At 36.0% G+C, this 17335-nt stretch overlaps 1 protein-coding gene and 1 long non-coding RNA gene across 2 annotated transcripts in view; both read right to left on the bottom strand.

The window, feature by feature from the left end:
* LOC139774803 (uncharacterized) overlaps window positions 1-17335 on the bottom strand; it is a 30607-nt gene that overhangs the window by 12656 nt on the left and 616 nt on the right. The window contains exon 2 of the long non-coding RNA XR_011718678.1: window positions 14268-14443. This is a non-coding gene — a long non-coding RNA (uncharacterized lncRNA). The remainder of the gene's footprint in view (window positions 1-14267; window positions 14444-17335) is intronic.
* Roc1a (Regulator of cullins 1a) lies at window positions 15199-16911 on the bottom strand. The gene is made up of 5 exons (XM_071710286.1): window positions 16755-16911; window positions 16551-16578; window positions 16319-16440; window positions 15751-15836; window positions 15199-15519 (listed from the first exon to the last, which is right to left on the bottom strand). Exons 1-5 carry the CDS (start codon window positions 16845-16847, stop codon window positions 15507-15509), a joined length of 342 nt encoding a protein of 113 aa, XP_071566387.1. The 5' UTR covers window positions 16848-16911; the 3' UTR covers window positions 15199-15506.

The raw sequence follows: 17335 nt of genomic DNA, 5'->3' as shown, positions 1-17335 counted from the left end.
TAATTTCAGAATTCATGAAAGATAAGAATTTTTATTAAATTCAAGTTATAACAGTGTAATTGCTACGTGTTTGTCGTAACACATCTATTTTTAAAGATGTGCAAGCTGCTTGTGAATTGTGAAAGGCTCTGAATATCGTATTCTTCTATTATTCACATGTGACTCTGTCATTTATGCGTACGACCTCATTCCGTTTTATTATGTAGAATGTAAATACGTATATGTAATTGATTAAAAAATAATCGAAAAAGTCGCTTTGAGAAGTATATCGTTATGCTCCGCATTCGAATGTTTCGCAGAATATAATTTCAACTACTTGATCGAAATTTAATAAAATTATATATAGGGTGTGTCATTTTAAATGCCCCAGGCCAATATCTGGAAAAATATATAAGATACGGAAAAACCTTTCAGACAAAAGTTGTAGGATATTAAGGGGAACAAATAATGACGAAATTTGATGAAAAAATCGATTTTTGTCGAAAATTGGTTTTATTATTATTTGTCCTCCTTAATATCCTACAACTTTTGTCTGAAAGGTTTTTCCGTATCTTCCATAGTTTTCAAGATATTTGCCTGGGGCATTTAAAATGGCACATCATGTATATGTATAGGAATGTATGAGTTTTACAATTTTCTATTAATTTACAGTTATATAAATAAAAATAAAAATTGTTTTTCTCCCTCTATCAGTGATGATCTTATATTGTCACATTCGCTTTATGAATGTAAATTATGTGTATAAATACATATATTGCTTATAATTCTGTGTATAACTACATATATTGCTTATAATAATTATGCCGACTAATTATACCGACATTTATACTATAACTTAATTACTCTAGATATATTATCAATTACGAGAAATTGCGTGAAGCGACACTTACATATGTAAATACGTTAGATATAATGTATGTATCTCTTAAATGCAGAAAATGTGACAATTCTGAGTTTAACTCCTAATTAGGCTGAGATCGTTTATCGCTGGCAACCTAAATGAAGGTATTGTCTTGAATTTCAATATGCATTATATTGTGAATATATATACCATAAACACAAGCCAACGTTATCTCATTTATACATTCGCTCTCGCGAGACACGTGTTTCTGTTAGCACAGTTTAGTTATTACATTATATATTATATATTACTGTACATATAACTGACGACACGCTACGCAAAAATAAAGTATTTTCTGCTTGTCATATCAATTCTATCAATGGGAACTATGAGTATCGGCAAGCTGCTTCTTGAGTATACCAGTGGGAAATATTTTGATCTTCTCTTTGGGAAAGTCCGCAGCAGAAGCAAGAAGCGATAAATTCCGGCACATATAATACTAGCACAACCTATTTATATGACGCAAATAAGGCACCTGGTAGGTATTATTCAAAGATTTTATAGTAATTCTTTATAGAAATACGAATACCTTTTTAAACAAAAGCCTACTATTGTTATACCAAATATCATCATGCTCTAAGTCTTGTTATACGATTTTGATGTTGCTAATGTAAATAACATTGCTATTGCAACAAATTTGTAATATATTCACGATATATACATTTTAATACATCTAGACATATTGCGCCTATATATTGCGTTCACAATAAATGTAGTAGATAATAATAAAGTAGTAAAATATTTGTATTTTTTACTATCTTTAGATTGAATGCAATCAGTTGATTATGGATGGTAGTAGAATAGGAGAAAACCAAACATGCTTCCAAACATAGGAGAAGACGCAGCTACTAATCTTCGATTTATTAACTGAATATAAATTAATTAAATGTGCCACCGTCCCAATTGAAATCGCTCTTGATTTGAATCGAAACGAAACCACAGCTTTGAGTTGTTAGCTTCAATTTCCGTTTATATACTCCAGATTGCAGAAAATGTGAAGAATAATGCAATTGTTAGTACATTCTTTTAAATGTGAGAAAAATTGTTTAGTTAGAAAGAGAGAAAATTCAAAAAATTTTTAATAATCGTATTATACATGTATACTTTATGTACGGATATTACTTATTTGATATGTTGTATTCTATTTTTTTAATGGATATGCAAATATATTATTATATTAATCAAATCGCAACTCAGATATTCATGGGAGACTTGGGAGGTGCTTGCCTAGTGATATATAACGTGCGCACTTCAAAGTTGTGCAGAGTCGAATCTGATTTCATGAAAGTAACTAATTTTAGTTTCATACTAGAAAACCAGAGTTTCGATGATCCTTGCGCTCGACGGCTGACAGTTATTGGAAAACGTAAGTACTTGTTTGTTTTTGACAAGAAAAGAAGATTATTTATTATGTGAACTTGGGACATCACATATTACGTATTTTAAATCCGTACTCTAACTTTAGACTTCAGACACCTTTGCATTATATCATTATATTATTCTCCTTCTTTATCTTATTATTGTTCACGTAAACATATGCTTCATGTGCTGATAATTGTAAAAATTGACACATTAGTGATATTTTCCTAATCTCTGCAATTAACACTTCCATCGTATATGTTTTAGGTTTATACTAAGGGTATGGCTTAATATGACGTTAACTGTTTCAACATTGCTAACATCGCAATCGTAATCTTGTAATCTGTAACCTTTCAATAGTATCTTGATGGGAAAATTTTAAAATAAAGAAACTTAAGTGTGTGATAAAAAATAATTAAATGTAAATTTTTTATAGATTTTAAATCATATAATGTAAAATATTTTATTATATTCGCATTGTTACTTAGAAAGTGAAGAAATAGTAGCGATAACTAACATCTATGTAGACTTGAGAGCTTACTATAAAATTTTTGCACATATCCTCGCTTTTTTTTAAATTAGTTATCCATATACTTGTATATGTATGATTCATTCTTATTGATCTTTGTTTCTGCCACGAATCGTCACTCTGGTCACAAAATTGTCCACGTCAAATAAAAATTCCGTTCCGTGGAATCGGCAGTCGATCATCGCGCACTTAATTATATAGCGTATATATTTCGAAACAATAATGAGACTCGGTATACATCGCAGATATAGCAGCGGGCTTTTGTCTGAGACTGGGTGCGGTGGTATTTGACACTGGCTCGCTGGATTGCAAATTGGGGCGGAATAGCTTCCGGCCTGTTCAGGATGATTGTACCGTGTGCTCTAGTATAACTTCTGGTCACGGCCCAGATTCACGTACTTCATGTTCCTGAACAGCAAGAACCGACAAGATCCAGTCGGCAAATCGTAAAACTTTTTCTACTGTATTTGGATCAACGAATCTTCACAAACAACTTGCGAGCGAAAATTTTCACGATTAGGAAGAAAATAAAAAGAACCTACATGTGTATATGTCGGGGAATCAATATACGATTATATTCGAAATAAAAGTATACTACATAAAAAACCGACATTAGTCACACTAATTATATGGGATAATTTGTATAGTAAAATTTTACTATTACTTAATCACATAAAACGATGTTTTCTCATTTACACGACCGAAACTTAATTCGCGAAACTCTTCTCGATGTGAAATACATCTATTATGATGCACTGTAAAAAATTTTTGTAAAATTACAACTATTATAGTGGGTAATTTTGAGACCCACTATAATAGGTGTAAATTTCCACAAAATTACAGTACGGAAGGAAAAAGTAATTTTGTATTACAATTACACAAATTAAAAATGTATGTAAAATTACAACTATTATAGTGGGTCTCAAAATTACCCACTATAATAGTTGTAATTTTACAAAATTTTTTTACAGTGTGCATCGCAATTACTTATCGCAAATTTCCTAGCAAAAAATCAATTTAAAATATGTACATGAACGAATTTTAAATGTTAATCATATAATCTGTGTTGATGAATTTTAATTCGTTTCTAAACTCACACTGGGCAATATATTTTAACAAGATCACTCTAATTATCGACAGAAACTGAAACACAGCGGGTGTAACAAAGCGATCTTACGTCGCGACGATCGAGTACAGATGTAGACGACGCACGCGTCTAATTATTACCATTATTATCCGGCTAATTTGAGTTCGATCGCATGGTGACGGCCACTTTGAGCGTCGAGCTTGCAAGCGTTCGCCATGCTATCCTATGCAAGTCAAGGACGGCTGGTCGTTACGTAGGTGGAGAATAACGAGCGGACGAGCATCATCAAGGGAATTACATTTCGATAATCAATAAGCTTTTAATTCCAGTAAGCGTTGATTAACCATGCCCGGTATTTATCGAAGTCGAACATAATATTTATCGGAATGTAGCGCCGATATTTATCGAGATCGGTCGCCGTGTTTGTCAACGGGCCGTTAAGTCGACATGTTTGCCTTCTGCCCTTATCCCCATTGAAGTTATTCCGGCGTGTAAGTAATGCGAACTTTAAATCGTCGATATAATGCTAGATTGATTGAAGAACATTGTTTGCCGCTTTGTATGCGCCTTCGTAGCTTCGAAATATAAACTAATTAAAATTATAGATAGAATCTGCTAAATTGCCCATTATCAATTAACGCACTTTCTTTTAAGGCTTATTACTCTAAAATTTAGAAATTTGTTAGAGAAAGGAATATATACAAAATAGACGTAATATACTAAATGCTAGATTCCAAATATATGCCTGAGTTAAATTTATCTCATAATATCTTAACAGACGTCAGGTACTTATAATAATAGATATAATTAATTATAATCAAATTTGTATCAAAATCTAATACTGCGAGCAGGCAATTATAATAATTTGCTTAGATGGACGGCTATAACTCTAACATCAATCTAATTCAAATATGCGTATATGTTTCAAATCAATTTATAATATATGTATATTACATATTTACACATATACATATATATATGTATATATTCTCTTGTAACAAATTTTTAAAAACTTAGTACTAATTGATCTAGAAGAAAGTGTAAAAGCTTTATAAAAGACATCTAATCAAAGTAAGATTTTATCAGCACACATTAAGAAGAAATATTTAAGTAATATTATATACAGCTGAGTACACTCCACCAGTTATTTTCACCATGACTGAATCATAATCCGGCAATAGAGAATACAAATTTCATTGAATAAGGCTTCTACTGTGTCCATTTCGGGATCGAACTTTGCGAGAATGGAAAAATGGAAGACCGCGCGATGGCCATAAACGGCGGCTCGCAAAATTGATGGAGATACGTACTTTTATCGACGTACTCGAAAAATACAGACAGCTACAACGCCGAAGCGGGCCGGCTCTCGACAGTTTGATACGGTTTACGGTAAACACATTTCGGTGGCAATCACGTCATGGGGCAAGCAAGCAGCAAGCAAGCAAGCAAGCAAGCAAGCAAGCAAGACTAGTTGACCGAAGAGTACGTGATGCCTCCTAGGTTGGGGAAGGTGCGCGAGTGGTCGCTGAAGAGCTCTTAGCCGACCCTTTGTTGTCCCTGCCATCCCCACTTCTATCATCACGCAAGGGATGACGGTGGGGCTGGTATGGGGGTTAAAGGGTGGCCTCGCTCTTGGCCAAAGGCCTCTGATTTACTTAGCCTATTGAGTGCTCTCCCGGAGACTCGCCCGCGCCAAGAATACCGTGTACCGAGTGTCCGGCGACTATCGTACGATACTTTAATAACGTGCGCTGAAGATTGATTAGCCGAAAAATTCTAATACATAAATATCGAGAGCACAATAGTTTCCGAATTAAAAACAATTCAGATTCGTAGAAATAGCATCGCCAGTTGAGTTCGCGCGCTCAGTCTGTAATTACGCGTACACGCGTATTGATCTATCGATTTTCAAGTCTAATTCAGTCTGGCAAATTTTTATATGTAAAAAGTTTCACAGTGATTTAATCCGTGAATGAATTACTATCAGTAGCAAATACATATAATTAATTTTTTATAAATAATTGCATGTGTTAAAAACTTATACTTATGTCATCCATATTCGAATAATAACAAATATTTTAGTACAATTATATAAATATAGTACATAACGCTCTCGAAACTGATTATTTCTGGCTCCCGCTTCGTTTGCATTAATATATCAATTATATTTCATCCTTCTTCACATAAATTTTATGCCAAAATTTAGAGTATTGTTACTATATTGAATATTAAATATTTGAATATTGGGGGACCGACAATCTTACGAAATTATATTTAAAAAATAGACATTAAAGAGTTTGAAGTGTAATAAATATTATCTATATAAAATATATTAAACGTAAATATACCTACTTATTATATTGCCAATTTAGCGTGAAAATCAATTATATATCTTGTGACAAATTTTTCAACTCTATTATAACTGCGTCTAGGTTTATAGGGTTTAGAGTGCGCAAATTTAACTCTCACATCTACTGATATGTTTTCTCTCGCACACTCATTTTATATCACTAGACGTCACAGACGCGCGCGCTATTTAGCTTAAACATTATACTATTATTATTACACTATTAACTTCTTGATACACGTAAAATAATACTGTCAAAATATGCGATGGCAGATGCTCACGAAGTCAGCGCAATGAGAGAACTAAATGAGCATCGCGGAAAAGCGTTAACAATAAAATCTCTTATGCCCATTTCTACCAATGTAGATTAACTTTAATCTCGGTTTAACTTACTTTCTATCTTTTTCTAACTTTTAGAACTAGGAAAAGATGATAGGTAAGTTAAACCAAGATTAAAATTAACCTGCGTTGATAGAAATGGACATTATACACGGTTTTTTATAAATGGATTAAAATAAAAAAATAATTTAACTCACTCTACTGATGCGAGAGTTAAATTTGCGCACTCTAAGGCCCAGTTTCACAAGTGTCGGTTAACTTTTAACATTAGATTAACTCACTCTTCGTCTCTTTCTAAGAGGGACGTTAGAAAGAGACGAAGAGTGAGTTGATCTAAAGTTAAAAGTTAACCGACGCTTGTGAAACTGGACCTAAACCATATAAATCTAAATCCCATTATAATAGAATTAAAAAATTCATGTTGCGTGAATTGGAAGTAATAATACTTCCATGGTCGATCATATGACCACAGTCCACACGGTAGCACCTGGGAAGTGCTACGTGTGACTGTCCCTTTATTTGAATTAGCAAGCTGTGGGCAGCACATTTGAATTAATACCCCGAGATGTAAGCTTACATGTATATGCCGGTTTTGTAAGCTTACATGTATATGTAAGCTTACACCTCAAGGCATTAATTCAAATGTGCTGCCCACAGCATACTAGTTCAAATAGAATAGAGGGACAGTCACACGTAGCACTTTCCAGGTGCTACCCGTGTGGACTTTGAACCAACTGCCTCCGAAAGATGGCTCAGTTTCTCCACACGAGCCCCACTCGTGCGGTGGTGTGCAGTCTGCAATATAAAAATTCCTGTGATCAGGTGGACTCAAACCCGGTACCTCGGGGTTATGAGTCTGGCGCTTTACCACAAGACCACATTGCTGCCCTGTCCTTATTGTTAAAGGAAAATTATTTTAATATCAAGTATTTTTAATTATTTGCACATAACTGATCAATCTAATATAATTTATATGAAAAATATATAACTTTCCTCTTTTGTGATAAAATGTTTATTAGATCCATTACATTTCGTATCATATGATATAAAGTTACCAATTTATGGGCTAAGAAACATTAGAATAAAAATAATTAACAATTAATTATTCACGCGTTTTTTTTGTAATTATAAAATGTTTCTTATCAAAATATGTAAAAGATAACAATATCTCTAACAGATAATTTCTATTTTGCGTAAATAATCCAGTTTTGTCAAACGTAGATGTAAAATACTTTCTATCTTTTCCAATTTTTGCTCGTAGGTTTAAATTTTCTACAAATTTCAAGCAATTTGTGCACTTCGTAATTAATATTCTGTTGCATAATAATACACCAAAATATGCCAATAAATGATGAAATCGGTCAATGATGCATTGATAATAAGCTCTATTTTATGAGCTTTCATATGTATGCGTTCTTGTACGCACAATAAATCGACGGATGATTATACATATTCCAGAGTTAAACATTTTGAATAATGTCCCAGCCCATCCATTTCAAGGCACAATAGATCTGTGATATATATATTTTTTTTTATCTATAATATTCTTACATAATACATATAACTAAAATTTTTTAATGTACCTACCATAAAAGTAAGTAATGAATTCAGATATCAAGCAGTTTATGAAAATAAATAATATAGGATATTTACCACTACGACTGTTATATCATTACAAATTCAAATCTTTGTTTGATATACAAATAATTATTTTAAAAAAGATTTTTAATCCTTCGAATTGCTATTGGTATTCCTTATATATTTTCTCTTGCTGACTCATCTTATCACATTAAAATAAAAAACATAATTTAACTTACTGAAACGATGCGCCAACAATTTAAAAAATGTGATTTAAAAAATAAATAGATGATAAGTTATTAACCTTATAACTGCTCCGCATCGTAGCCTATAGATTTTCTCCTTCTCTCATGTCCTCGTTCCTCGTTGTTTCTCGATGGCACTAACCAACACTCACTCGCGAAAACATGATTAATTGCGCAATAGCAACGGCAGCTTTTCACTCTAATACCCTGCAATGCGGTTAATAAGGTCGCGTTACTGACTAATTAGAATAGACCGCTTCGAAAATATACGATTAAAATTTAATATTATATTCAATCGTAATGAACACATTTCGGACGTACAAATTCCGTACGAAATACACGTATTATTAATAAATACGATACAATGTATCATTTTTTGTTTTGTTTTGTTTTATTTATTTATTTGAACACGACATTCGATCTGACAATTCATGTACAAATCCGCGCTCTCGATCAAAAATAATATTCAAATTACAATCAAATCGGCGAAATATTCATAGTGCCGAAACATGTTTGAGCATCTGATCTCAATGAATCAAGTAACTATCGCACCGAAATCGTAACGTACAACTCCCGTCGGCTGAATTTGATTCGAGTGAATAGTTCGTGCGAGATTGTTATTTCGACAACAACAATCGTCTCGATACGTTAGCGAGTTGTTAATCGCGTAAATTGGCAGTCGCTAATCGTAATAATGACAAGGAACCATCGCCATTTAGTCTTCCAACACTCATTGCGATCGTACCTCGAAGAATAATGCGAGAAGTAACGCTGCCTGCCCGCTCGAGTGTCGCTACGCAAATCATGATAGTACAGTGACTTTATGTACACGACACGCTGTATACTGTATAGCTATGTCGTAAAAAAAAAAACACTAAGCACGCAATGTGCCAGCCGCTAGCGTTACAAAATATTTAACACCCTGCAAAATAAACATAATACGCACGAATATTTCGTTCTTTTGTATTTCACATACAGGGGATCGATCATGTATCTTTTCCCCTAGGACGGAACGTGACAAGTGAAAAGTTTATCTCTTTCTATTCAACACTAATAGAAAGAGATAGTTACATGAAACTTTTCACTTTTCACGTTTCCGCTCTAGGGAAAAAGTTACATGATCGCTACCCTGATTTGAACGGGCTCTTATGACACATCTAACGTTCAGAGTGAGCCTATTCTGTAACTCTTAACGACAGTTTCGTTATCGTTATATTGGCGTTGCGCAGCTTTTTTACCATATATAATATCTGCAATGCGCAACGCAAATATAACGATAACGAAACTATCGTTAAGTTACAGAATAGACCCACGTGACTTGAATTTATCCTCGTTTCGATCGTAAAAGTACTTCTATCTAAAACAAATTTAATGTCACTTTTCGAAACGCAATTTCGAAAGATCGTCGGTTAAAATATTCAATCTTTAAAGGCAATATCAGTGCCAATATCGTGATATAAAAATTTAAATAAAAGGATGGAATTATGGTTGATATAGATATTACAAATACAAACAAAGCGGAAAGCAGATGCCAGAAATGATTACGTTCAAGCGTTACGTAAGTATACTTATGTAATTTCTATAATGAAGAGTATCTAGTAAAAATACTTGACACTCCTCATAAATAAATGATATAGGTACTTATGCAAATTAACATTTATTACTACTTTTTTACTTAGTTTTTATATTCCGAAAAGAAATCCGGAAGGAATAAAATTGTGTGATTTTAATAAATCGATAATTGTAATTTTAATAAGTGAAGAAGATGAGATTATATAAATCGTCGTAAAAAGATGTGGCAACTTAATCGCGTTTGCTCGATTTATGAAAATCACACAATTTCATTCCTCTCAGGATATAAAAATTAAAGGAAATAATAATAATAAATTAATTTCCATAGTTTTCCAGTCAAGATTTCTAAGATAAATTTAATTTTTTAAATAAATAGATTTAATCATTCTTTTTAGTTGGAGTAATTAACTAATTTAAATTTTCATTAAGAGATAAAACTGCTCAAAACTGCTAACTTTACTTACTTTAACAAATAAAATTTACCATTAATAATCAATTTATTAATGTTATATGTAGTACCAACAAATAATAAAATCACAAAATTGACTACAATAAAATGAGCAGAAAATTAATAACAAATGACGGATCGATACAACGTAGTTAATATGGCACGAGCAAAGTAAATTTTGCAATTTTGATTTTTCTCTGTTAACGACATGGCAACATATAACATAATATTTTGAAATATATTAAAGGGAAGGAAGCTAGCGGCGGCAACCGGAAATTCGCGACGAGGAGACGAGGAGACGAGGAGGCAAGGAGGTCAGACAACCCTTTCGCGCGGTAAGAAACCCGGAGAGAGGGAAAGAATATCACCGAGTCGGTCGGAGCCCTTTGTTTTTCTCGAGCATCTAACGAGGATTTACCGCTGTTACAACTACTCGCGTTCTCGGCAGTCGCCACCATCACCGGCGCAGCATCGGTGTGAAGATCTCTCGATGCCGGAGAAAAACGCGGTATCTCGGTTCCGGCAGGAGTCGTAAGAATAAAGCAACGACGCCGTCTCCCGCAGGAACCAATTTAGCTACACGCTCGCGGACAGATTTAAATCAAATCAGTCTCTCATCGCTATATTCGCGAAAATTAATCCGCGACGAGCCGTCCTCCGAGTCTTCTTCTCGGAGAAATACCAGTATTACGAAAATTATTAATTTTACGATTTAAATCGTTATAATCAAATCACAATCGTCTACTATTTCTTTGTTTAATAGTGGTCGATGTTTAAGCCGCTTCTCTCTAATCAGAGATTTGAAAGTAGTTAGTTTATTACGAGAACAAGGAACTGCGAATTTGACTATTTTTTCATATTATATTTTACCAAAACAAAGTACGAAAGAAAAAAATGGTAATAACCGCGAATCAACGTCGAAGTACTAACTTATTATTATTCGGCTATTTATAATTATTTTAATTTAACGAGCTAATTTTATTTGTAGAGATACCTACATAGAATATAATAAACCGTGTCTATATATCTATGCTTACAGGTAACCCTCGAATAACACGAGTAATTGGCTCCGTGTTATTCGAGACTTAGGATTTATACAATTTTGGAGATCACGTTCCGTGCTATTGAAAATTGTGCAATTCAAGGCTCCAAATCTATACAAAATTGGGCATTTGATTCCAAGGGATTATTTTAAAAAATACTTGAAAAAAATAGGATCGTCCCAATTTTTTAGCGTGCTATTCGAGACTCCGTGCAATTCAAACGCCGTGTTATTCGAGGGTAACTTGTATTTTACATATCTCTCTTTCGATTTTTCGTTATCTAATTATTTCATCTAATCACTCGCATGATTTTCCAAACACAATCGTCAACGTTCGAGAGTAACATGTGGCCGAGGGAGAAATCTCTCGATTTATCGGCGCACTCATCCCGAAGTTGCATCGACAATCTTGGCTGATTCGAAAGTCTGCGGCGCGAGGAGGAACAACAAGTAGAAAAGGACGACGGCGATCGCGACCTGGCGCGGGGCGACGAGGCGAAGGAAGCCTTGATATATCCGCCAAACACAAGGGGCCCGAACACCTCGGCGGGATTTATCGGGACTACGGATATAATGGATGGCTTCGCGCAGCCACCAAGGACGCCGCTTTTTTAAATAATACAACGCAGAAAGGTGAAAAATTCCTGGCTTCCGCTATAATCGCGGCTACCAGAATACGACGGGATATAATAAAGATTACTGAAAAACTGTCAGTTTCGTTTGTTAAACGAAACCATGTAAACATTACAAATAATTCTGTAAATCTTTACCCAATACACTTGTCAATATAGGTACTTATTCATCATTACGATGAAAAGATGAACAACGTTATCAGACAAATTTCCAAAACCCTGCTTACAACTACTTGAAAAGTTTAGGATAACGACTAAGGGAATTTCAGAATCTTTTACAATCTTCACATATGTAATTACATATAACAGTAAGTATATGATGAGCGGATATAGATATACGTTTTTAAAGTTGAGATAAAAAATTCTGATAATATGGTTACCTCCTGTCTCAATCGTGAATATTGTACGTGAAATCAAAAGAGAGCACGACTTTTTCAATGTAAAGGTATCAAAGAGCGTTAGTTACGGCAGCAACGACGAAACTCAAAGGATTTCGGCGACTCGAGCTTCAGGTGTAGCGCAGTGACGACAGCTTAACAGCCTTAACCGGCTTTCCAGAGTAAATTTACCTCTAGATTTACACTAAGATTTAAGGGGAAGCAAGAACGGCCGGCGTCGAGGCGGACGAACCGCGAGACAAAAACCGCGGAGGCACCGGCGTCGTCGGATTGGATCCACCGCGGGAATGTATTTAATTCGATTGGCCTTTGCCGCCGCCGCCGCCGCCGCTGTTGAAGCAAGGAGGGCGAGAAGAGCGGGGTGGCTTTTATCAGGGGGGGGGGGGGTGAGAGAACCTCTGTTTCCGCCGGAAATGAGGCCCTCGCTACCCCACGTCGCCCCGCGCCAGCGACCTACTCTCTCCCTATCAACCTTTCCTCCTTTCTTCCCTTTCTCCCGCCCTCCTCGTCGCAGTCGCTCTTTCTCGTCGTCGTCGAGGATGAAAATCGTATTTATATCTCATCTCTCGCGCGCTCAGGTAAATATTACAAGCGGGTGTATGCACCTGCCGCTATACGAGCTATGACAAGCGAGATCCACGACACCGAAAAATCGGCGCTCTCGTCGCGATGTTACCCTCAACATGCCGACCTGGCCGCGCTTAGATATTTTACATTTGCAAATTTCGAACATAGCAACAAGAAGTTATAAAATCAGAAACTACTCCGGTTTACTTGTCGCAAGAGAGGTGTGTTAGTTGCGTTTGCGCATTAAAAATTAATAGTAATAAAATTAAAGAGTAATAATTAATAAATATCCTGAATGAAGAAATGAGATTTAATGCCGCCGTATTATGAAAATCGACTTTTATTAAACTAAGGGTGCGTTCTCGAAAACGCTATTAGTGCTATTTGCTTATTCTATCCTTGTTTTACACCTGATGAGCGATAAAGATAGAATGATGCAATAGCGCTAATAGCGCGCTTCCCGAACGCAGCCTAAGACTACTTAATTCGTACAGTTGCAATTATTTAGATATTCCAGATCGAATGTTATTTTCTTCCTACATTGCGTATAGTTAGTGAAGATGTATAAGGTTGACAATTATTTTATTTATAGTTGACACACGTATCTTAGAAAATGCAACGACGAGAATATTTATGGATTAAAACCCTTTGTCTCGGATAGCAACTAAATGTGTTGGCAATGTTCCACATTTCTCATATATATATATATTTATCTAATTAATTTTTTCCTTTGCCTACATCTTTCTGTTGTATCTTTCTAATCATCCGAGGAATTCAAGCGGTTAAATCAATTCCAATGGGTAATTTCGCGACATGGATTTCGCTCACGGAAATACTGCTGCATCTCTCGAAACGTCCGTTCGCAGACAGGCGTATCTTATTCCTCTTACAAACGCAAATTAATTCGAACTCTGACATAAAGTAATATAAAATCCGTACAATGATCCGATCAACTGATCGACCGGACCACCCACGGGTTCTTCCCGTTAGGTGCGCGCCTTCCTCGAGGGGGTGCGGACCGAGGGCGATCTCATCCTCGCGCGCGCGCGAGTCCCTTCCCCTCGCCTGACTATTCATAAGCTCTCTTAGAACAGGTACGGATCGCAACTCTCTTTTTCCCTCCCTTTATATTTTTTGTTTTTATCGTGCACGAATCCCCGAATAAGGCGACGGGGGATATCTAGAGCCAGACGCGGCAGAGAATCGAGGTGGAAGAAGCTTACCGTTGCTCGTCTCTCTAGGCGGATGTCGACTGGCTCTCCCACCTCCGGCCATTCTGCGAGATGTAATTTTCGCTGTATGCCGAGATTAGAAGCCAGCTCGTCGGGACTACCCCCGGTTCCGCCCGCCTGATAAGTATTGCCTGCCCCGTGCCAGTCTCCTCCTGAATGCCCTAGAACTGGAAAAGGGATTCGAGAGATGATCTCGGTACGATCGATCGGCCTTACGACGTGACGTCACGAACGACGATGGGTGACCATTATATCTCGTTAAGGAGCTACGTATACCCACCATAGGCGCGGATTTGCGGAATCGCCTTGAGCATATAATGAAGATCTACTACGTCGAACTGTTAAATAAATGTCATTGCTATTAATACATCTTAAGGCGGACCGCATTGCAAGCCCTGTATGATAACTCGTTTAAACAAGGCCGTATATAATTAAAAGTAAAGATTAATCTAATGTGTAAAATATTCGTGAATTCGCGTAAGAGACTGACAAGAATTCTTTTCAAGGCGATTCACATTAGAATTAAAATTGGATGAAGAGGAGTGTGCGGTGGAAGCAGGATGCGATTCAAAGGTAAAAAGAGTATCGCTTTCATCCCACACTCCCTTCGTATTCACTTCGCGTCGTCTTTGCGATAGAGCGGGACGAAACTTTTGCTAGACGAAATCTCTGAAAGATTGTATAATCGGATTAATCAAAGTTACGGTTAAAAAATTACATAAAAAAGAATATAAGTAACTAAGTACAAATAACGGATACTAATGTAATGCGCTATATGTTTAAAAACATATATCTTCAATTAAAAATATTAAAAATTAGCCACATCAAATAAATTACTTAATGTTCTGCAATACTGCAAGATTCAACGAGATCGCCATTTAAAAAACGGTTCAGGGATGATGTGGATAAATCATCAGAAGCGTGCCATAATTTTCATTTATTATATAAGACTTACAATCTATAAATTACATAATGAAATTTGACGAAAATTGTGATTTGAATTAATTTTACATCTGCTACTGACTGAAATTTGGTTTGCTGATAACATTAAAAAACTTGGTTATATTTGACTATGCATGCCACTTTCTTATCTTCGCTTATACAGTTGTCACTTTTCTATGTAAGGGTTATATTTTCTGTATATAATCTCCCAAATCTCCCAGTTTGAATGCTTTCAGTATAAACAGCTAAACAGAGGAAAATCCGATTTGTACAGTTGAACACATCCGATTAATGACCATATCTGTAAATAGAAATGACAAAATTGTCATACATATTCATATATGTATATACATAATTATTTAATTATCTTAAAAACTAAAAAACTTAATTTAAACTTTATTAAGATATCTACTTACACATTTTATTTAAATATCTCAACATTCTTAATTTTGTACTTAAAGGATAAAAAAACAGGACAAAAGTAGTACATATGTAACGAAACTTATATATTAACAAATGAAAATCTACTTACTTCTGAAACTCCCATTCACGATTATCAAGTGGACACACCTGTCTTGTTTTCAGCCAACGTGAGATACAATGAAAATGGAAGGCGTGCTGAGCAGAAAAACAGTTACGGTAATAACCAAGTGAAATACAACCGTATATGATATACAATTAAATTAAATTAAGGAAAACGCTGTTAAACAGTCAGAACTGAATCTTGGTTGTCTAATATTATTCGCGTAAATTTATATACAAAGAAAGGTGTTTGGTTTGTTAGAGCAAAGAATTGTACATAAATTCGCGTGAATAATATTAAACAATCCAAGATCCAGTCCTGGATAGAGCTCGATTATTAAATTCATTCACAAAAGAAACGTATATATAAACAAATTCTGCTCTTACAGAAAAGTTGCAAGTTGATTGGCTATCGGCATAGCTTTTAGCCAATCAACTTGTACATTTTCGTAAGAATGGAATTTGTACGCACGTTTATCTTGCGAATAAATTCAAGAATTGAGACTCTGATCATTTAACGGCGATTACAATAAGATCCAAATAGAAACTTGACGGTGTCAAAGTACTACCAAACCTACGTTGCATACGCCCCAAGCTACTGTGCACTCCTCGCTCGTGGCGGACGCCTGGTTCGCCTGGCACTCGATACAGAGGTCCATGATGTGATTACGGCAAATAGCGCAATTGTCCACAACAATATCTAAAAGACATGTGCGAGAAATTGCGTTAGAGAGCGTTTCGCTGTACTTACTATTACATTGTGCTTCGGAGACCGTACAGTCACGATGCTCGAACGTAGTTTTTACTTACCCCAGGCCCATAGTGCCACCGCGTTCCACTGAAACGGACATGATCACGTTTAGCAATAGAAAATAACAAATCACACGAGCACACCGTGGAAAGCCGAGCGGAGTGACAAAGCGTAAACAAGGTTAGAAATCACGCTTGCACGCCGCGCGGCGACCGCGAGCGCATTCGATCACGCGTGATTCGCACGCACGTATCCACGCTTACCTTCTTCACCTCGAAACGTTTCTTCTCGCCTTTCCCGGTGCTGGAGGTCGGCAGATCGCACTCGTCATCGTCGATCTCCATGGTCGTCGCCATTCTTTAATTTTGAAGCGTCGCCCGACCGAGTGCCCCAAGTGGCGCTGCTGCCGGAGTTGCCAGACACGCAGTTCGCAATTGATCAAACGACACCTTCTGAAGGTCAACTCAACCGCGTGGTACATACGTGACTCCGTCCACGCGCGTCGAAGCGAAACAATTTATAATTTATATTTGCCCGACGAGTAGTTTGAGAAAAATAAAAAAAAAGAAAAACGCGACCGCGCGTCAATTTATTCGCAAACGCTCCGGTACTCCACAAAATTGTATGCATGTATGTATGTACATACACTGACCGGCAGGACTGGGCAGGACTGCCTGGACATTTTGATATGTATTGTATATGACATATATGTGTATGTGTATATCTATATATGTATTATGTCCAGGCATTCCTGCCGGTAGAGTGTACATACATACACCTAATCCTCGACAAATGAGAGGAATTATGAAAGATTCTCTCTCTTTCACACACTGTCTTTCCGATC

Source organism: Temnothorax nylanderi, unplaced genomic scaffold (genome assembly GCF_030848795.1).
Source record: "Temnothorax nylanderi isolate EJ_2023f unplaced genomic scaffold, tnyl_v1.0 TNYL_tig0088_pilon, whole genome shotgun sequence".
NCBI classification, from domain to species: domain Eukaryota; kingdom Metazoa; phylum Arthropoda; class Insecta; order Hymenoptera; family Formicidae; genus Temnothorax; species Temnothorax nylanderi.
The sequence above is the reverse complement of the archived record's forward strand: the minus strand, read 5'-3'. Positions and strand labels throughout refer to the sequence as shown.